The following is a 23,071-nucleotide window of genomic DNA, read 5'->3' as shown; positions in this document are numbered from 1 at the left end:
TTAAATGGACTCGCTTGGTTTGATAGCCCTTGAACAGAAAGAGACACTTTCCCAAAAGCATGTCCTTTTTTATTATGATGTACTGACAAAAATATCTGAGTTACTGCCACTGCAGCCAGAGTCCTGTCAGCTTGGATGACCTGCCCCAAGTTGACAAGCATTCATCCTCAGATTTGTCATGCCGCTCTCATTGGTTAGCAGCATGACAAAAACAGAAGAGCTTTAAAAATCTCTTGGGAATAATTTCATCTGGCTGAAGAGTCAGTTCAGTGGCAGGCAATACCGTTTTTTCACTGACACAGTTATTTCCTATTTTCGCTGAAATTATTTGTTAATTGACCCTCAGTTTACTAAGTGCTTTTAGGCTGTATTGGGGTGTAAATAGTGGGGTATTAAAGACTTTCTGCCCTTTGATTTGTTAAGACAACATTTATGGGTCATAATGCAGCGTGAATGCCTTGGCACCTTTTGGACAAGGGAAATACTGCTGCTGAGGAAATGAGCATAAGTACCAAGTGCAGCAGAGGCTTTAAAACATCATTTGAAGTACAGCTGACTGCAGACACCGCTGTCACTCAGATGTATTGGGCCAAGCGGTCACACAGCTATCATATGAAAGAATGGCGTTCCTTGTTAGTCTCAAATTGAGTGGCTTAACCCGTCCGCACCTCTCTGAAGCTACCCATGCAGCAGTGTTTTCGCCCACAGCGCGGCCGGCCATAATGCTGTAAAATGGCGGAATCGCAGTGAATGGGTTTGAGGGCGAGCCACTGGGATGTGCAGCGCCCCTTTCATCCCGTGCATCACAATGTGCTTACATGTCGGCGTTGGTAACGGAGCGACAGTGATCACTACTGACAAGCTACAGCCACGCCGCAGCAGTGTGTTGCAGTCTTACACAACACTCTTCACCCCGTGCCCACAGAGTGCTGCCGCGGCCTCTGGACGCTGTGCGGTAATTTACTAAATGTTACCTGAGATTATTCAAGGACAACAAGCTGTGAACTGCGCAGAATAATGCAAAAGCAAGCCAAAGATGCCACCGGGGCGTTGAATAATTTAGAAGTGCTTGCTTTCATAGATTTCAAGAACTTTCATGTGCCTCATACTTAATTCTACTTCATATTTGTATTTATATCAGTACAGTTAGTGGGTAAATGTAGAGGAGCAACGTTAAAAGTTCTACAGTATTTTGATGTTCATAATCAAACAGGAAACATAACTTAAACCTCATGAGGTGATTATACATATTATACAGCTATATAGTCTCTTTGTACTGTTATTTTAAAGCACAGAGCAACACCGGATGGGTGATCAGGTGAATATTGCGTTTCATGGTTATGATGTATACCAGGATCAAGTGAATTGAGTTCTCACAAAATTTCACACCTCAGAAGGGGTGCTACTACTTTGCACGCAAAGACGTTGAACCTTCCACTTTCCCCACAAGCATTGCATCTCATTTTCTTGAGGGGAATCTTGGTGGTGTGGGTTACACATAATCCCTTCCACATTCCAGCTTCTGCCGCAGAGCTTACAGCCTTTTTAAATTCACTTACTTAAAGAACGGCTATATAAGACTGCGTTGTATTCCCCTGCCTCTTGTAATAGCAGTCCGGGGATGTTGTTTTTGCAGTGTGCAAAGCATGTGTAGGTGGAGTGTTAGCAGTGCTTTTGCTGCGGTGCGGTGAAATATTAAAGTGTATTCTTCCATACAAGACTCCAATAGCCACAGGCCCTGTCTGTCTCTCGCTGCTGTGGATTTTCTCCTATCATGTTGTTTTAGCATGTGGGCTGCATCCAGTCGTAGTTCTCAGATTAGGGCTAATCCTGGGAATGCTCCTAAAATAGTGTTGCCCCACTATTTTGGTATAATGAGTGTCTGCAGGGGGGTAGCCCACTGGAGGAACATGCATGCTTTTACATTGCTATAATCTGCAAAAAGGGAATTCTTGCCAACATGTAACCATGGTGCCTGAGGAGAAATGCCCACTCAGGCTTCAGTCCTTACATGCCCTCTGCTATCTCTGTGTTTGGTCAACTGAGGCTAATTGCATAACAACACAGACAGTAATCTTGATATAAATATGAAATGATACAAATCCTTGAACGTCATAATACACAGATTTATACTGTGTACACTTTGCCTTCAGTTAGATTTTTGTCACTTGCGTTATTGCTTGTGTTAGTATTCCTCATTGCTGTACTTCCAGGGAGCAGTAATTTGTTACACTACTCCTAACATTACTTTTCTCTTTTACATTACATTACATTACATTACTTTACATAACCTCTGCTGTTAATGAGCATGGCAAACAAAAAGTGTTGATGTGCACTGTTGTTATCCTTCTGCTCGATATAATCAAAGTAGTGAGAATTCCTCCACCCACAGAAAATAAACTTTTCTGCCATTTCTCATCTGAGCTAGTTTAGAGTGTGCATGTTCCAACTGAGAGGGTGACGACTGATGATGACAAAAACTGAGGAACGTGGGTGGGATATAGTCTCATATCTAGAGGGGGAGGTATCCAAAACAGCAACTTTTGATTGGTAGCTGTAAAACAAGATAGAGTAATATGTTACAAACCAACACTGGTCATTACTAAAAGAAAATATATCAAATTAGATGAGTGATCACAGCAGTAGCACAGGGAAATTCTGAAGTGTGCACATCATTGGGGGCAGATTATGGCCAGCATTTTTTATTTTATTTTTTTATTTGAGAGCTTTAATTTTGAGCTTTTTCCAATATACAAACACACAGAAAAATACCATAAACAAAACCCACAAACACCCCCAACCACTCCCACCTCTCCACCCCAACACAAGCACACCAACAATCAAATAGCCAGATTACAAATCAAGTGTATAAAATGGATGACTGTTACTTGTCCATGCATGCCAGACTAGTCCTTGTCAATAGTGTCCATAGCTGCCAGAACAGAATGTCCACCAGATCCAAAATGATCCTGAAGTCAAAGGAACCCATACACAATCAAGGTCAGGGGTTGACTAATGAATATGCATGGTAGATTAGATCGAGATAAACAAATTAAATGTACAATGGGGCATACTCATCAGGGCACATACACACCAACACATGCACAACACATCAAACACCCCGTCCCCTAATATGGTCGATGAAGGGTTCCCCAGATCTTCAGAAACCTTGAGTGAGAGTTAGATGTGGATTACCTTATCTCCTCTAAATATAAACAGGAAACCATGTCATTAAGCCAATTCTTGAAGCAAGGAGGGGAGGTTGATTTCCACTCTCTCAAAATAACCCTTTTAGCTATAACCATGCCAAACATGAGAGCCTGTTGGGTCTTGTATGGTAGCTCAAAGACTCTCTCAGAACATCCCATAATGGCAAGAACACAGTCAGGGTTGATTTGCTTACCAATTATTAGACTAAACCATTCAAATACTTCCTCCCAAAGCTTAAGCAATTTGGGGCATGACCAAAAAAGATGAGTTAAAGTCCCGTGTCCCGAGTTACACTCGACACGTGGCTGAAATAGAGGGGTAAATCTCATTCAGCTTGGTCTTTATGGCCAACATTTCTCAACATATCCTTCCTCTCTGTATTCCTACAGTGTAAACCAGTCACTGTGCTTTTGGGGTTTGATGTAGACTGCATAAATGAACGCAGGTCTTCTGTGGACTCAGATACGCACGCTTGACCTGTTCGGACTTGGCCTATTCAATATGCGTGCCTTCGCTTGCACACGTGTTTACTCAGAACCTTGACTTCTCCATCCCTGCCGTCGGTGTGGTGGAAAATGGGGCTGTGGACTTCTCACCTCTTCATGCCTTTCTGCTGAGGCATTGCCTTTAAATACTGTACACTTTTAACTTGATTTTGTTTATGATGACTGTGCACGCAGATATGATTGGAAAGTTGCCCTTGGGACATTAATTGGATAAAAACATAATAAAATATACTTTACACAATCTGAAATTATTTAGGCTTTATTCTTGCCCATAAGAAATGACTTTATCGTTATAAATTTGTTATTGGGCGGCTCCATGGCTCAGTGGTTAGCACTGTGTCCTCGGAGCAAGAAGGACCTTGGTTCAATTCCTGTGTGGGTTTGCTTCCACACACATGCAACTCAGGTGGATTGGAGACTCTACATTTCCCATAGGTGTGAATGCGAGTGTGAGTGATTGTCTGTCTATCTGTATTAGCCTTGTGATGGACTGGCGACCTGTCTAGAGTGTCTGCCTGCCTTCTCCCCAGTGCATGCTGGGATAGGCTCCAGCCCCCTGTGACCCTGAATGGGAGTAAGCGTAAATGTAGAGAAAGTAAATGATTGAGTGAATGAATGAGTGAAAATTTGGTTCTCTGATGGTAACATGGGTACAGTTGATGGCACTGATAATGTTTGGAAAGATCAAGATCCTCGATCATGCGTTTGTGTGTCAGTATCTGGCGGATATATACTGTAGGCCTATACTCTCTTTGGTGCGTCTGCTCAGTGCCATTAAGAACTGCATGGGAGACAGAGACCTGACATTCTCCCACAGCCTCCCTGGACACTCTGTCTGGCTGACACGGCACCTGACACCTGTCGCCAGAACGGAAAGGGGGCATGTTACCCGGAATAACACGGGGGAGGGATGCTGGCTGCGTGTCCTGGCTCTGCAAATCATCATTCAAAAGACGACACAGCTCAGCGATCCAGGCCCTATCTATGTGGAAACACTGGATGCGCTGGCTGTCTGTCAGTCAGCACATTTACACGGTTTCTTGGCATCCTGTGTCCTGCCTAGTAGTCCCGTCTCCCTTGATGATCCCTTTAAAACTTGACCACATAAACGGCAGGAGATCTTGATTGCTTAGTCGTGGAGAGTTGCTTTAAATACCATTCCAATTGTTCAGAGACCAATGAACAGCATTGCACAGCCTAATTCATTTCCTTTAAGATTTGTGACTGAACAATTCATATCCTATTTGATGTATTTGGCAGTTGTTAGCTTGCAGATTTGTTGTTCTCCATCAGGAAATCGATGGGGCATATTGTAGGGTTTAGGGGGCATGAAGAAAGTAGTGTATGAATTGGCTTAAGTTAGAGCCACAGTCCGCATATCATAATAGGAAGGTGGACATACCTTGAGTTACTGTACATCTTCACTGACTCAGTTGTGCATCATGCGTAACCCTGCATGTAACCTCAGGGCTGGAATCAGTGGGACGAGGTGCGTAAAAACTGACGTAAGCATCACTGTGCAGTCGAGGTCTGAATCAGACACAGACATCACATAAATTATTACTGTATGAACTTGAAATTTTAATGAAACCATACTAGAAAACCAATCTTGAACCCTGCATTGAAAATGTATAGTCTAGGTAGACCCGGCTGTAACTGCCGTTGTTTCTGTGTGTTTTGCATTTCTATCCTCTGTCTCATATGACTGACTTTCATTCTTTCCGATGCAAAGACAAGCACTTGTTTTGCACTGTTTCTTGTTCTTTACTATGGAAATGAAGTTAGATGTTTTTAAATAGTTTTATGTAGAAAAGTTAGTTGGAATGTTTTGGAGATTTTTTTTTCTTAAACCAGCATTTGCTTCAGCTGTAAGTGAAGACATTTTTTTTTATATATAGAGATTAATTTGGTATTATCAGCAAAAAACACAAAACAACAGGAAGCACTGATATGAATGCAGCAGCTAGCGCCCAAGAAGGGCGCAAGAATTGAGCCTTGAGGATGCTGCATCTTAATTTCTGGTTTTCAGTTCATTTAAATGTCAATGCACAAACCATTTCACTACAGTTTGATAAGAAAAATCCTTTGTAGCTTTTTAATTAAGCTACATTTACACATAGCTTATCAAAATTAATGAAACTGGAAGTATCACACTTAAGGAAAGATTTGGGATTAAAAAAATATTTGGGATTAAATGTTTATCCCTGTCAATTTCATTGTTGGAGCAAATAAACACCTGACTACCATTAGGAGTTTTATGTAAATAAAATAATTTAAGGAAATAACGACAAGGCTACACAGGAATCTAAGCAGAAATTATATAATTATTTGGAGTTAGGTCACTAGCAGGAAATCAAGTGAGTGGACTAGAACTGAACTAGATGCATAATCAGTTGAGAGACACATTGTCAGAATTGTAAATGCGACTTTTATGGCCAATGGGTGTGGGAGGGTGTCTGCCACAAAAATGACATGTACTGACTTTCTGGTAGACAGTTTTTGCTGTTAGGGCTGCCGAATTTCAACTAGTGGTGAATATTAAAGAATGATTATACCTGAGAATTTACTTTCCTATAATATAGCCCCTATAATGCAGGGGCTGGTTTCAGTCGTCATCCTTTCTGTCTCTCTCAACCATCGCATGACACATCAGACCTGTGGAAGCTGATGCAAACTCCGACTCCCACAGGGTCTAAAACCAGAATATTCAGCTTTTTACAGAGAGATCCAGACAGCACAATTGCCGAATGCCATTATGTTTATTTGAGTTTTGGTTTGTTGTTTAGGTTCTGTGCCTTTGGAACTGAAATGTGTTTCATATAGATGTGCTTTGTTTATTTGGAATATCCAGGAAGGTTGACAAAATAACAGAAACTTCAGCTTCATTGCTCCTTGGATTGCTCTCATACAAGTGCTGAACAGTGTGTAGTGGGATGTTGGATATTGGATCTAATGTCCCACTTATCCTGTTGATCATGAAACCACTCTTGAATTAGCATCATTATCTTGGAATATATGAACATCACAAGGAAAATGTGTACCACAGTATACCATGGGATGAACCTGGTCCTGTAAAATGGCCCCTATTCCTTAGCTATAACAACCATGCAGAGCAATCATCTGACCTAATGACTCCCAGTAGATAGCTGCCTATACCATTACAGATATGCCACATTTAACAGTTGGCAACAACGACATTGTGGGTTGAAGGCATCCTTTGGCTTTCTCCAAAGATAAAGCCATCGGATATAGGACAAAGGGTTTAAGACAACTCATGAGACCATATTACTTTATCCCATTGCTCAGAGGTTCAGGTTTTGTGCTCCTTACACCAGGTTATGCGTCTCTGTGCATTGGCTATGGATCCCAGCAGGTTTCTGAATGGCAGTCCTGTCATAAATACCAGCTTTGTTAGGCTCACAACTTACAGTGTTTGTTGAGACTGTGTCACAGAAGTGTTGATTCAATTCTGTGATAATTTATGAGGCTGTAGTTTTGTGGTTTTGGACAACTTCACTATGCTCTTGAGTGACCATCCCTCTCAGTGGTCTTCAGCTTGCAAACACTGTTCCTCTTTGCTAATGCAGTTTGTCTGTGTTTTGCGTATGCTGTCAGGATTTTTGAGGCTGTTCTCTTTGCCAAATTAAATGATTTTGCATATTTTGTGATGATTCACCTGCACCGACTATTTGGCCTCTTTGGAACTCTATTAGTTGCCTGCTGTTGCTTTGGAAGATCACATATTAAAGCGCTGATTGTCAGGCGCCTTTATAAAGCTGACAGCTACTGCTGACTGGCATTCCACATAATACGACTGGCTGTGTAGCTGCCTTTGTAACTGTAATTTATATACTTCAAAGTTAAAGTCCTTTTTCATGTGACGTTTCTGATATCAGATATAGTGCATGACTATGTGTAACTGTCAAACTTAATCAGACAGCAAGCTGTGAACCTTATTCGGGCATGTGAGCCATTTGTTGCACCTGTGATTCTGCCTTTACTATGTGCTTTGTAAAGAAGTCATGCCTGTGCCGCAATGTGTTGGCACATTTTTTTAATCCTATTACCACTGGTCTATAAAGTAAGACTTTTCATCTTGTGCTACAACAGTGCCTTGGATTTTTCTCCTGTTTTTACACTGAGTGAAGACACTGAAAGCACTAATTCACAACTAATTACTTACTTATTTCCATGTTTGTGGGCTTCATCCTGATTTGGGTCTATCCAAGGTGTTCGATGTGTGTCAAAAGATGCATCAGCATAAGACACCGTGAGACACAGGCATTATGGCTTTCTGGTTTTTAAATATATGCTGATGAATTATTAATATGTTGAAAAACACAAGTGATTCAAAGGTTTTCAAGGTCAAGAGCAGGAAGGGGCTTGAGCATTGAGTTAGTATAGTGTATAGGGGGATTTATTAGTCATGCTTTGAATGGGCTGGAATGATCTTTATTGAGCCAGAAGGCAGAAATATCTTCAAAGCATGAAACAGCCTTTACAGTAATTGGTTCTGCTGTCTGCCTAGTCTGTGCGATCAACTTCCAAAACAACTGCACTTGTAAGTGAATCAAAAATAGGAAAAAGTAAAAACATTTTATTATTAATGTTTGCTTCGTATCAAACATCCTGCACCTTCTGTGGAGATTACAGTAAATCAGGTTTGCGATTGAAATATGTTCGGTGATATTAGTTTCTCTTTGATCCTATCCTCCAATTTTAAGAGAGCAGCTGCGTTCTGTGCGCTGCGTCCTCTGCCTTTCCTCTGTCGCCGTCCGCGTGACCCTCGGACGGGACAGGTATCCCCACGCGGCGGAGAGACCACCCTGTTCCCTGCTCCAGAGGGCACGGCCTGCCTCTCCGTCAGCTTGGCTCCCTCAGGAAAAGCAAACCGAAGGCCTGCTGCTCTCGCTTCCTCTGGTATCGCCGGAGGGAGCTGGCTTAAGACAGCAGCAGAGAAATAACTTCCCACCGGGCAGCAGCACGCGCATAAGCAGGCTATTTGTTATCGTCACCCAGGGTCATTGTCCTCACTTTGTCCAAGTGCAATATCCAATCCCCTCATACCTCAAGGCTCTCTATGCTTCTTAAGTCATCATGCCTCTGTCGTAGATTTAGTGACTCTGAGTACAAGGAGTTCGCCTCTGCATCCCGATATGAAGCGAGTCTTCCTCCAGCCATATCTCTCTCTTACTGCGGTGCTCGGTCATATGAATAAGGATTGATTTTCTGACTGCTTGTGGTGTTGCCTCTCACCGGCAAGGACAGCAGCTACTGAGAGGGAGAGAGAGAGACTGGTTATTTCTCCCCTCAATCCCCCCCTCAGCAATAGCGCTTTAAGAATTCACTTTGTAGGCTGGACTCTGCAGCGCACGGCATACATACAGGTTCACCCTCAACATCAGTGAGTTCTATGATATACTCAGAAAAGATTCCCCAGCTGGCTGCAGGGGAGACCTTCTAAGTTGCGACGCCCCAAGTTTCTGGAAAACATGAGAGGGCGCCGGGGCCGCTGGGGGAGAAACAGAGAGAGATGGAGTTGGTGAGAGAGAGAAAAGGAGAAAATGAGCTGCCTACGCTACCTGTAACAGCAGTAATGACTGACAGGCTGATGGTGTGGGTGTTTATTAGATGAGGAAGGAAAGGACAGAAGTGGATGCTCAGAGAAAGTGAAGAGAATTCGTCTTCATTTCTACAGTTGGGTATTAATCATGCAGATAAAGCCTGCGTTAGTATTCTGAACGGAGGTGCACAGTGCCTGCAGTGGGAGAAAAAAGGGCCTGTGGCTTCAGTTCCTCCCTGCAATAAAATAAATGATGTGTATCTCCATGGCTGACCGTGATCAGGGGGATTGACTGTAGTTCACCAGTGTTTGCTGCTTCATGAGCCCAGATATATGATTTCATTAGTCCTATAGGAGAACAGGCTGTCTATTTAACCTTGACAAACAAAGCTATTGCTACCATTTTGAGCAGAGAATTGGTTAGGGCGAGCCGAGAGGCATTAATTTCATGCCTCCTCACTATTCTCTATGGATAACAAGAGCTAAATGTTATCCGCTGCAAAAGAAGATTGCAAATCCATAATTTGAGGAGGATCTGTGTGCTGTTAATTGTTGTGATGCAGGCTGTGCCCTGAAAGAGTGTCTGTGGAGCAGGATGAATCTAACACAGAATGGGGAATCGTCTGCTCTGACATTTCCCTGTCTCTCAAGCCTCCTCAAAGGGAAAAGGGGGGATTGAACCATTTAATATAAAGAAAGGCCCTTCAAGTCTTCAAAATAAAGCTAAAAGAATGTCCTTCAAATATGAAACAACGGCACAACAGTCTCTTGGCCGATTTTCCACTTATTTTCCACATCTTCCACTGGTAATACCAAACAAATGCAATGCTTTTCTTTCAGCTGGACACCTGTGTTGCCCCTGGCCTTCCAACACACACCAATAGATCTTATGTGTACACTTAGCACAGTCGAAGGCCATGAACAAATGGATGGGCGGAGGAATAATAAATTGATGGAGGGGAAGATGGTTGAATTGAGCTATGAAGGATGTGTGGATGGATGAATGGTTGTCTTGATGGAGGAGTCAAGCAGAACAGGGTTTGGCAACTGTTGAATAACATGCAGCATTGAGCTCCAACGTAATTCATGGAGAGATCACAGAACTGTGAAATTATTTGACTGCGTTTACAGACTCTGATGTACGCCTTTTTTTTTTTCGTTTTGCCAATCATCTCTAAAGACCATTTATAATCCAGTTCTACACTGTTTGTGCAATTTTCCCCAAAATGCGTTTCCCAAATATTAGCTAGAGATTCATATGTTGCAAGGTGAAGGTTCCTCGGTGTAATTGCTTTTCCACCCATGGACTCGCAGAAAAAGACCCCTCATTGAACCTGGTAGGAACATAACATTATGAAACATGGACCAGCGGTATTGAGCGATTGCAGTGAACAGTGGTTTGCTCTGCAGGGAGCAGCCAGATGGTCAGAAACAGCAGAGCAGCGATATTGGGATCAACCACCTTTACCTCGGTTATTACTAACATTAAGACAAGAGCAAGCAATAGCGGGGTCAGATCCTTGATACGTTCCTGCTTGGTGTTATTAAACCATTTATTATATACAAATAAAATAAAATACTTACACCTCGTAAGCCCAAGTGTCTGATGCGCCGTGTGTTTACAGCCAAGGCTCATTTCCATAGGCTCGCAGATGGCAGCAGATAAGGCTTGTTATAAATCTTTTATAGTGCAGCACAGTCCAGCGCTTGCACATTTGCATGCTCATGTTTCAGGGTATTTGTCCATTAAGAGCTGTGGCCAGTGTGCTGATTTCCCCATTATTTCTAGTTGATTACCCAAGCAGTTGCATTTAGTCCAAGGAGAAGTGAAGGGCACCAGCAGAGCATGGCCATGGGGAGCAGACATCCCACATGGCACCCATTTATTCAAATAGCCGCTGTTTCACTAGGAAGATTAATGCCATTCTCACCTCTCACCCTTACATTAAAGGATTATACCCATAAATTGCCCATTAGTAGATGTAGCGATGTTAACATTCCATTTATTTTGATTTTTTCTGGACTACAACTTTGTCTGATAGGCAGAGGTGTGACCAAATCTAAATTTAAATGTCCAAGTCAAGTCCATGTCATTAATGTCAAGTCTCAAGTCTAAATGTAGAACACCAAGTCAAGTCAGAACAAATCAATCCAGAATCAATTTAATATCTTACAGAAAACACAAGCTCTTTTCTCAAGACTTTAGAAACCTTTTCAGGTCATCAAAGTACAAGTCAAAGTCAAGTCCCAAGTCAAGTCAAGTCTCAAGTATTCTCTTCATGCATCAAGTCAAATCTCAAGCAACTAAAATTTTGACTTGAGTCTGACTCAAGTCCAAGTCATGTGACTCAAGTCCCCACCTCTGCTGATTGGCCGTTGAGGGAGTGATCCTGGACAGTGACTGCAGGGAGAGCAGACTCTGAATGACAGTGTTGTTGTTGTTGTTGTTCTGTCCCTGACCTGAGCCTGCTCTCTGTCTCTGTTGCCAGTCTGCTCTCAGTTCTCCCGAGGAGTTTATGCCATCTTTGGCTTCTACGACAAGAAGTCCATGAACACGCTGACCTCTTTCTGTGGGGCGCTGCACACCTCCTTCATCACGCCAAGCTTCCCCACTGACGCCGACGTGCAGTTTGTCATCCAGATGAGGCCCGGCTTGCGAGGAGCCGTCCTCAGTCTGCTGGACCATTACAAGTGGGAGAAGTTCGTCTACCTTTACGACACAGAGAGAGGTAAGAGCCGCCTTCTCTTCAAGTCAAACACACACTGCTGCAAACACCGCAAACTAACATTCAGCATGTACACTGCAAGAAATCTCCATCTTAACAAGTCATTTAGTCTATTATTGAGTCCTGAAATTGTAATTTTCTTAAAACAAGTGAAGAAATCTATCAATGGGGTTAGATACTTTCACTTGTTTCCAATGCAAATCAACTTGTTTCAAGAATTTTGTAGAATCAAGTGTCATTTTCTTGATAGTAGTGCAGTGATCTGCCTTATTCTGCCTTGTTTCAAGATACTGAATTCCTGAAACAAGTGAAGCTGCATTGGAAACAAGTGGAGTTATCTCACCTCATTGGCAGAATTTTTCTCTTGTTTTAAGAAAAATAAGTTTTGAAGGCTGAATATGAGACTAAACAACTTGTTAAAATGGATGTTTTTTGCAGTGTAGCAGTATTTCGGTTTGCTTTCCCCTACCCATGGAGATCATCTCACTCTAAATGTGCAGAAAGTCAGTGGTGTGCCAAGCCCTGCTCATATTAGACGCGTTATTATAGAGTGTATATCACCGCAGTCTTCAATATGGAAATCCCTCATCCCCAATCCTCATTCTAAGTGGTCTAATACATTTTAATCTATGCCAGTAATGATCCTAAATTGCTTCACTATGTGACTGAATGCTGCTCAGAGAGGCAGTCAATAGCTCCTTGCTTCCGAAGGAGTGAGTCATTCACAGGTGCTGCTGATCCGCTGCTGTGGTGCGACTCTGAGCAGCTCCAACCGCCTCAGTCTCTAATCCTCCGCACTCCCTGATTATCATTTAGCTCTAATTGGATTATATAAAGACATAGCACAACATACTTGCGACTTCTCCATGTGCTTGATGGCCCCTCGCTCCCCTGATGTAGGCCAACTATTTACAGACACGGGCCTTCGTAGTCCTCCGAGGGTCAGCATCTGGAGAGGCTGCGCTAAGAAAGAGAACCAGTGGCGTAACTATCTGTGTGTGTTGATTCTGGACCGCAAGCAGACTGCGGCCTGTTTACAGCAGCAAGGAGATGTGTGCTTTACAGTAAAATACTCATTATAATTAAAATTAGATGTGTTCTTGTGTAATACCACCCTGTCTTGTGTATGCCACTGTTTCCTGAGGAGTGTCTTAATACAGCTAGTACATGAGCTTTCCATCCTGTTTGATATGTCACATTGTCTATATGCTTTTTCCTTATGTAAGTTATGTTAAATGTATTTCAAATGGATCTGTAGATGTAGAGATCCTCTGTGTGCAGCCTGTGCTGGTAAATGTGCAGAACTGTTCAGTACTGTAGTGCATTTAAAGTATTTTTAAACTGACATTGAGCATTTCTAGGACAAGAGCTTTCCGTTTTCGCTTCACTCGCCTCACTTTATGTATCTCCATCGCTGGTGGGTGTTTTATCCACTGCTCATGCATGAAACAGATTGGCCGCCGATTCTCACAGAGCCATTTTGTGCATTTTTGAAGTCTGCAAAGATTGCTTTTCTTGTAGCCAGTTTTCTGAAGGAACTGAGTATTTTTGGCATGAAATGAATCCTCCTCTCAATCTTTCCTTTGCGCTTTAACACACAAAGAGAACAGAGATCCTTCCATAATTGTGATTTATTTGTTCAGTGTCGGGTTTGACCTCATTTAGGAAGTGGTTATTGCTCTCGAATTGGGGGGACGTCAGTTCCATTGATCTGGCCTGTGTGTCTCTGTTTCTGTGGCAGATTGCAGAAGCTGATAATTGGTTGGCTGGTGTGTTTGAGAAAAAGTGATTACGGAGTTTATTGCCTCTCTTGGGCACAATCAGCCTTCCCACATGTGCGTCCTGATCTGCCCCTTGCAGCGCTGCTCGACTTAGGTGGCCTCTTTCACCTGCTGTGTCTGGGCTGGAGTGCCACCATCTGTAATACTCTGCTCATTTCCACAGCGTGACACAGTGTAAACACAGTAGTTTAGGATAGATTCCCACATGCTGCACAGCTTGTGTTTGCTGAGAGGCTTGATAGCCATCCTGCTTTGGCTGCCAGTCCCTGCCTTCTCCTCACATGTCAACGCTCTGGAGCAATATAGTCACCATTCATCCAAATGTCAGTTTAATCTTCATTATAAGAGGAGGGCTGTACTTAAGGCTAGCAGGGGGCTCTCAAGAGTTGTTTGTGTGAGTGTGTGTTGGGAGTGTGTGCGAGAATACAACAGCAATGTGCTACTGAAGTATTTTACGATGTTCTGTCGCTTAACACACCTGAACAGAGCATTTCAACTGGACAAGGGGAATGGCTTCTTACTATGTCAGCCTGAAATAAGAAAAATCATTAAAATGAAAATGTAAATGCCCTGCTTTGGAGAAGTGGACCCTGCCTTCACTTTGAAACCCTTTCATCACACACCATAAGAGGGATATTTATCATGGCCTGAAGGCACAGCTATCACAAAAAGTCCTCTTTCCTGGCTATATGACGGGATTTTGACTGTAATAGAAAATAAATATTCAGAGATCCTATTTTACCCCATGCATGAAACATGCACTTCATTTTCAGTGTGATTTTGGATCTATGTCTTTTCACTTTGGGAATCATACCTATATCAAATTGGTTCCATTTCACTGTCATGCTGAAAGCAATATGCTGATCTGAATGGCTCCCACTACATGAGATATTCATAATGATAATGCTTGCATTTTTTCCCCACGGCTGCTCTTTAAAGGAATGGGAGTTTGTTACTTCCATGCAACTCTTGGACAACACCTGTAGTCCCTCTAGTAGGATAAACAATATATTGGTGTGTGTGAGAAAGAAAACCCACAGAGATCCAGAAAAAAAACTAGATGGCACTCAGAGCGCACCCCTCTGCCAACACTATGCAACTGCCAAGATATGCCAGTTCCACATGTCGGATTTTCACCCAAATTTAATCATTTCTTCCATGCCCCATTACCAACTTGTTTCACATTAGGAGATGCACACGTTTTCATGACTGGACCTGAAATGGGACATGAGAAGCAATATCACTCCGCAGTTTCTTTTTACTTATACTATTCCATGTAATTATTGACATCTTACTGTGTAATCCCATCATGCAATTATTCTGACTGTCACTTCCACTTCACTACTTAATATATATTAGACCTGTGTGTCCTTGTGTTGTTGCCATCCAAATGAAGGACTACAATCTAACAACCAAAACCGCAGATTTTCCTTCTTTCTCCCGCCACTCTGACAAATAGGGAAGGTCGGCTTGGGGGAGAATTTGCATTCAGTGTGTAATCACACTGCCCTGCTGCTGGATGTCTGGTTGGTTTCGTCTCCGCAAGGAAACGTCTGATTAATTGCACAGTGCTAAATAGCTGCACTCAGCAGTCAGGCACACAGGCTCATTAACATAGAGTGGGTGAGAGAGACAGAATGGCACAAAGCAGCTGTTCCACTCCGTGAGCACCTTACTGCACCCACACTTTGAGATGGACGCATATCAATAGGCCCTTTCCCCCCGCTGTGGATAAACACTGTTTTCCTCCCAGTCCCTAATGCTGGGAATGTGGCATCAGTCCTGCGCTGGGAGTTTCATCGATCAAGCTCTTCTGCTTCAGGAGAGCTGTTTTTCTCCTCGCTCAATGACTCTATTATGCAACACAGGGAACATAGAAAGAGCACAGGAGAGAACAGGGAGACACATGTAATGGAAATCTCCACTTAGTGAGTGGAAGGTGCTGCAGGTTTGGAGGTAATGGAGGATTTCACTGGAGCCCAAAAAAGTAGAGTCTTTCTTTATTTTCTTAATTCCTTAAATGTTAGATAGGACTATACCTGAAAAAATAAATAAACTATAAGAAAATAGAGTGCTTTTGTTCTCTTGTTTTTTGTGGAGAGCATATTTATTTAGCTTCATATTTATGTCAGCAAGGATCCTATCTGACTTAGAGTTGAACGAATTGCAAATTCTCGGTGGGAATCTGATTGCCTCTAGATTTACAGTCGGGCATGGAGTGTGTTTGGAAAAGGCTGTTGAGGTGCTGTGTGTCACTGTGGGGTGACCTCATCATCGGTGAAAACCTCAAAGGGCAGTGTGCACTCACTGCGAAGTTGCAGCTGAGACATTAGCTCTGTCTGAGTGCTTCTGCATGGACCAAACCTCCGCTGCTCTGGAGAGCCCACTCCACTCTGCCACAGGCTAAAAATGGCACCAGTTGATCCATGCACATCCACGCATGCAGAGGCAGCGCGGCCTGAAAACAACATCAAACGCCCTGTTAGCTGCTGACTTTCTACTTTACAGTGTGCTGTTGAGCCTACTGTGCCTACACAATCATATGTATGAATTATTGATGTAGAATACCTGATACCTTTTTCCACAGGTTTCAGACCTTGGAGTGAAAATTACAGCAAATTAATAGGGAAGTGAGAGGTTATGAATTTTGACATGATTTATATTCCTCAGGCTGAGTAATTTGTATTCCTAATGAATTGTAGACTCACTCCATCATAAAGAACAAAGATAAATGAGGACAGTCTATTATTATCGACATGGTTACTCTCAAATATGGAGATATAACTTTTTCATCCAGCAGATTCTTTGGCTTGCATTGCAGAGAACGTAGCAAAACAAGTGTAGCCACATTATAATCCAGCAAGACATAACATAGTGTTGATGCATTGCTTTATAAATCACTCTGGTCTGTGTTTGACTGTACTGTTTTCCCACTGCGAGGGAAACTGTAATGCGCTGTCTCATGATAGGTGGTATGGGCATCTAGGTATTTCTCTATGATCGGCTCTGTTCTCCTGATTCCTCTGAATGAAGTAATGATCGCCTTCGTCCAGGATGCATTCATTTCTAAACTGGCAAGAGTGGATATTGATGTTTGTATACTTTGATGATGTCCAACCAAAAGGACGCCAACTTTGTGCACCGGGTCCACTCACACATCTCTCAGGTGTTTTTTGTGTACCGACCACTATACAGTATGGAGCTACAGTTTCTTATCCAACCTAGTTAACTTACTGAGAAGTTAAGAAACTGTAGCGCTTCCCACACTGCAGAAGCTGCTATTTCAGTACCATGGACAGTTCCCTCATCTCTCCTCTTTCTCTCTCTCGCTCTCTCTCTCTCTCTCTCTCTCTCTCTCTCTCTCTCTCTCTCTCTCTCTCTCTCTCTCTCTCTCTCTCCTCTTTCTCTCTCTCTGCGTACAGTATACTGTATATCTCATGAATTTTTCATTCATCCTTTATTATTTTGTTCATACTGTATTTTGTTTATACTCTTCTGGAGTTAAGGTGCATAATAGCCCAAAGCAATGCTCCCTTGATCCCCTCAATATGGGGTCAGTAGGATTTGTCTTGATGAATTGTAGTCCAGTATCAAAAGAGACATACAAGATTGTTCCTTTGGCTATGCTCAAAGCATAAACAAAAGGCTGGGTTTCTAACAATTAAACAAATGCAATTTAAATATCTGACTGAATTCACAATGAGATGGAAATTGTAAAGAAGTGGAGGGCAGTATGTTGTTTGCCTCAGTGAGGACCTTCATAAAACCCATATAAGAACAAAAACTTTGAGCTCCTATGCCACTTGAACCCCTAAAACTAGTGTGATCAACCATATTGGAAGCTTTTGACATTTCTATAAATAAGGCAGCAGGTTTTATCAAGCAAATTTGCAATATCATTTACCTTTAATAGTATACAATCTATGCTTACCTTTTCTCTCTTTACATACATAATACTGCCACTTGAAAGAAATTCAGAAATCAATACACAAATTGATTTTTGTTATTGATTTTCTAATAGAATGACCTTTATCCACCACACGTGATTCTACTCATCCTTCTCTTATTTTAGATATCCATTTAGCGAAGTAGCACCGCTCTCGGCTCGCAGAGAGCGCAGGGAGAGGGGTTCAGGTGCGAGAGGTTTAATACTAGCTAAAGTGAAGATTTTATCCCGTCCTCAGCTCTGTGCTGAAGTCTCAGCCGCTCACAGAAGAAATAGCAGAATCTTCAAATGAATAGACGTTAAAATGAAACTGTACGGAGGCGAAGTCTGGGGGAAGGAACAGAGGAGTCAGCAAAGCCTTTGTGCCTCTCCTGCGTCAGAAAACAGCAAATGGCACAGGGGGCCAAGCACTGTCAGACACACTGTCAGATGCACCAAATGTTATTTACTTCATGAATTTGGAGCCCCCCCCTCCACCGCCCCTTCCCTTTTCTGTAAGATCCAGCTTGTCATATCTAATCTGCTCTTACCCCAGTACTTAACATGGTTGAATAAGGAACCAGGTGATGAATAGAAAGCCCCTCTACTTTATTAGGCGCTGCTCTGTTTACGCCTTGGCCCAGTTGTCTCTGTGTCGTTCAAATGCCTCTCATCTATTTCAGGACGCTTGCTTTCAGGACAACGCAAGGCCATTAGAACAGTAGTCTTTTTGCATTATGAAAGAGATGGATGTGATGCGCGCTTCCCGGTTTGCCCAAGAGAAAAACGCCATTTTTATTTGCTTAAGGGATGGGTGTTTTTTTCTTTTTTCGGAGCAGAGCAGAAAGAGAACAGGCAGCCAGTGTAGCTCTCCACTGATGGACAAGAGCCAGCCAGCTCCATTTCTTTGTATCTGGTTCAAGGAAGAGGAATATCTCTGCTCTGTGTGTGTGTGCGTGTGTGTGTGTGTGCGCCCGTGTGTGTGTGTGTGTGTGTGTTGCTTTCTCTCTGTCTGTCTTTGTGTCTTTGTGTCTGTGTCTGTCTTTGACTTCAGAATCTGAATCATCTTTAAGTGCAAGTTTATGAATCACTTTATGAAATGTTAAAAATTACATAAAGAAATGAATAGAAACAAGAGGAGACATTCTCAGCATTCTGTGCGCAACATTGCAACTGTCATTAGATAAGAAATACTCTGTTTGATTAGCTCTGATCTGGGATTTGGCAGGGAGGGGGTGGGGTGGGGGGAGCGGGTCGGGTGGGGGGCGCTGAGGGACTCTTTGCAGTTCAGCTGATTTGGAAAACTAGCTGTTATCTGCATTGGTCTGCAGTGGGAGTAGGAGTTGTTAGACTAATTGTACTCAAAAGTGTCCCCTTACTGTCATTTGGCAGCTTTAATCCTTTTATTTCTCTGGCTCTGTGCTCATGCAAAATTTCCCTGGTCACCACTACTGAAGGCATTCTCCTTTGCAGAACCGCATTTAAAGCTTTGAGATTTTTGGAGATTTCTCTAAAGTAGGTTCAGTGGCTTTGTGTGAATTCCCTTTGGTGGTGGACTCAGCTTTGGGCACCCCATCACAACGACGCGGCTCAGATGCCTGCAGGACAGTTTTAAAGAGGTCACCTTCTCCGGGGAAGGGGAGGGGCGGCTGAGTCACAGTTGAGACTGCACACCAAGCTCAGCCGTCATGTGAGCTGCTGCCCAAGACACACAGGGAAAAAAACACACAAAGCCAGGTGCCATCAAACCCACAGACACTCACTACCTTCTTTACAATCTGTTCCCTCCTGCTCTCAGCTGCGGCCCAGCACAGGCTCTGTCAGAAAGGAAAATAAATCTCTTGGCAAATTCTACTTTTGGTCAAAATACGGGTATATTTCTCTCCAATATTTGAAAAAAATATAAGTGGAAACAAGACTTTTACAACCTCAGATGTATCTTAAAGTGATTGTTAAGTCAAGTACTGTCAATCAGTGTAAGGTAAACAATTGTGACTTAAAAACGAAAAGCATCCATTATGTAATATGACATTTTGAAGATGCTTTTATCCAAAATGTCTTACATTACTGTGGGTACATGCATTTTTTTATGAGTGAACCTAGTGGGTATCACGCCGACCAGGCACAATCACGCTTCCCTCTATCAAACGTTGTCACTTATGAGTGTTTCATTGGGTGTGTTTTGTGGACAAACATCCGAGCAAATTCTCAGTTTGTTTATGGAGATCTATTTTGTATATTTTATATTTTTTGTTATTTGAATTTACCCAAATATAATCCATAAGCTGTATGGAAAACGTAATCTTGATATTGTGCGTCACGCTAGCGAGCTAGCTAGCTAAATGGCTTCAGCTGTCTGAATGTGATTGGTTCCCGCTTATTTACATATTATTAAATTTTTTTCTCATCATGTTGCGGGCCTGGTTTGCGTCACCACCTATCCCATCAAGCCGTGCCCAAACTGTTATTTGCCTTTCATAGACAATGAATAGAGGCAAACTGTATTCCTTGTTAAATTCCGACAGGTCTGCGACTACAGCAGCTGAGTTCAGTCTCCAGACAGGAGTCAGTTTTGAGTTTCTGAAAGAACAAACTGTCCAGTTGAGTATCGATGCATCTACTGTGCTGCAGATGGAGCAGATGTTGTCAGTAACTCAAAGCTTTTTCTTCACTTATGTTCTTTGCCTTGGAGGTACTGTGTGTGTGTGTGTGTGTGTGTGTGTGTGTGTGTGTGTACATGCATATGTCTCTGCCTGTCTTTGTGTTTTTGACTTCAGAATCTTTTGGAATGAAAATGCATGTTTCACTTTATGGGATGTGCATAAAAACTGCATTAAAGTTCAAGAAGTCAAGTTATGTAAATATTTATTTGTTTATTCGAACTTATTCTTGGGTTATACAAGGTTGTTGGACTTCTGAATTACTTAAGGTCTGATTTAAGTTTGCATTTTGGTGTCAAACCCTAACAGATCTCTACCATAAGTGAACATCTTTGTTCAGTTTTTATAACATAAAACTTGGAATGAGCCCATGCATGAAAACTGAATTAAGCACCAGCACATAGCGCTCAACTGACGGTCTGATTCATGTTCGTTCCCGACATCTAAAGCATATCTATTTTTCTATTTGTAAAAATTGGCGCTTACGTGAGAAAATAAGTAGTTTTTCCCTGCTATATCCAGCCTTGTAACAATATGCTCCAGATTCTGAATATTTATTATTTTTCATGATGGTGCTGTATAATTGACTGCTTAAAATGTCCTTGATTGTTGCCCTGCCTGCTGGCTTCTGTAAAATGTACCATCTGTTTACAAAGTCAATGAAAACTCTTCAACCAAAAGTCCCTCACTTTGCGCACAGACTGATAAATCACAGCAGTGCTAATATTCACTAAAAGACTTTGGAGGTCCTGTGACATTTCCACTGTGGTGCTCTGGTATGACATTTCCCATGTGCATTGTAGTTATTGAGGTTAGAGTACACTGAATGACATTTCCACTTATTTTCTTCAGTTCAAGACTTTCTCTAACTTTTCTTGTGTCCATGCATTTTGATTGTCAGCGCACTCAAGTCTAACATTGACAAGCTCAGACAAATGCCGAAATCCAAAATTCCCAGCTTAGTTTGGTGTCAAGAAATGGAACAAAAATAAAACTCACATAAAACTCACAAGGGAATCATTTCTAAATCCCCCCAAATCCTTTTTCTTAAGCAGCTAGTAACATGTTTAAAATGTCAGGCATCGCCCAGCTTATGCTATTCAATATTATGTCTCAGAATACCGGGGAAAGAGCTGACACTCCAGCATCTGCCTTTTAATTTCCTCCGTGCCCCCAGAGATAGAATGCTGTATTTTTATTTTGATGTCGCTGAGCTGATAAAAGCCGCGTTTCTGTCCGTGTGACCCGATGAAGGCCGGGCGGTGACGGAGTCAGCCTCGGTCTCTCCAGCCGAAGGTCAGCTCAGCCTCTTATCTGACATCAGAGCGCTCCTCACAATGCACTGAGGCAGGATGGTCGCACCAAAACCCCTTTTGAATGTCTTAACCTCTCTGAATATCAAGCATGTGGATGCACATCTCCCCCTGCCTCTTCAGACTCCTGAGTGGCTAATGTGGTGGTGCAGCGCTCAAGAGCCTCTTGTCTTTAAAGGCCATACCTGATTTGACTGCTGTCTGCTGAGCACTCCTGTGTGAAGGTCACCAGCAGAGGAATGGAGGGGGGATCGCTGTGCTCTGAATACCTACTAGGTGCTCTTTTGGGAACATGTCAGTTCACATGTCTGCACTTATAGTCAATGGCGAAAGTATTGGAACAGCTGAGTGAAATTGGTTCTTGTTGCTGCAAACAAATTTTATTTCTGGTTAAAAGATGTGCATCAGTCATGCAGAAGTACAGGCCGGTGCTGGTGGACCAGTGGAATTGCCAGCTATTTATTCTGGGTGTTTATTCTGGGTGTTTCTTTTTCCATTTGCATGCAAAAATTATTTATAAAATATATTAGAAAGTGGTATATGCTCCAGTCTCAGATAAGATTAAATTCACCTCATGAAACTTCCTTTTTGGTGCTTAACTGTGTGACCAACATTATCAAAGTGGTGCTATCTTTGAGATATTCTACAGTCTCTTAGATTGTAATGCAACGAAATGGGATTTTAGAAGAGGGAAAAATGTGATTGTTCACTGCTTGGTACAGTGTGGAATAAATGGATGCTGAGCTTCAGTGTCAGTAGCGCTGTCAGCAGACCTGAAGCAACTGGATGTGGTTGGCTGGGATACCATCTATATCTAGATTTTACACTTTACAGACAATTTAATGGCAATGTCCGTCATACAGCTGACATCTTACTGAGATACATAGAGATTCAAATGAATGAATTTCAGGCTTGGCAAAGTAGCTCCAAGATATCTATAGTTGCTGAAAGCTACACACTTCATGTGGTTATTGTATGTAAGGAGGAGAAGTTGAATTCACCCAAAGCATGACTTGGTTTTACATGCAACTAGAAAAAATAACTGACATTCTGTAATTGAATTTCTTAAATGTTTTGAGCAGAATTTTATGAGTCTACACGTTAAGATAAGATAAGATAAGATGAGATAAGATTAGATTAGATTGCACTTTATTGATCCCCTGAGGGAAATTCGGGAAGGAAACAGTAAAATTCAGGCCTAATAGTAATAAACAGAACTAACTGAAGAATGAAGAAATTAGATGTAAAAAGAACATAATGATAATAATCACCTAAGTTTCACAGTCTAGGGGCCTTGATGTTAAAAGCCTGATCGCTAATTTCACTCCAAGGTCCCCATACTTTCACAACTCACTGCATGGAGGACTCTCTCACCCAGCCCAACTCA

The 23,071-nt window shown here is 42.3% G+C and overlaps 1 protein-coding gene across 1 annotated transcript in view; it reads left to right on the top strand.

Moving 5' to 3' along the window:
• LOC139657160 (glutamate receptor 3-like) overlaps positions 1-23,071 on the top strand; it is a 72,371-nt gene that overhangs the window by 5,767 nt on the left and 43,533 nt on the right. The window contains 1 exon segment of the mRNA XM_071534914.1: positions 11,769-12,008. Within this exon segment, the coding sequence (XP_071391015.1) occupies positions 11,769-12,008 (240 nt within the window).

The sequence above is a fragment of the Centroberyx affinis genome, unplaced genomic scaffold (assembly GCF_046629955.1).
Source record: "Centroberyx affinis isolate AG114_WGS23_722 - 3 ecotype Tasmania unplaced genomic scaffold, CSIRO-AGI_Caff_v1 ptg002635l_1, whole genome shotgun sequence".
Lineage (NCBI taxonomy): Eukaryota > Metazoa > Chordata > Actinopteri > Beryciformes > Berycidae > Centroberyx > Centroberyx affinis.
Note: the sequence above shows the minus strand (reverse complement) of the source record. Positions and strands in the feature narration are given on the sequence as shown.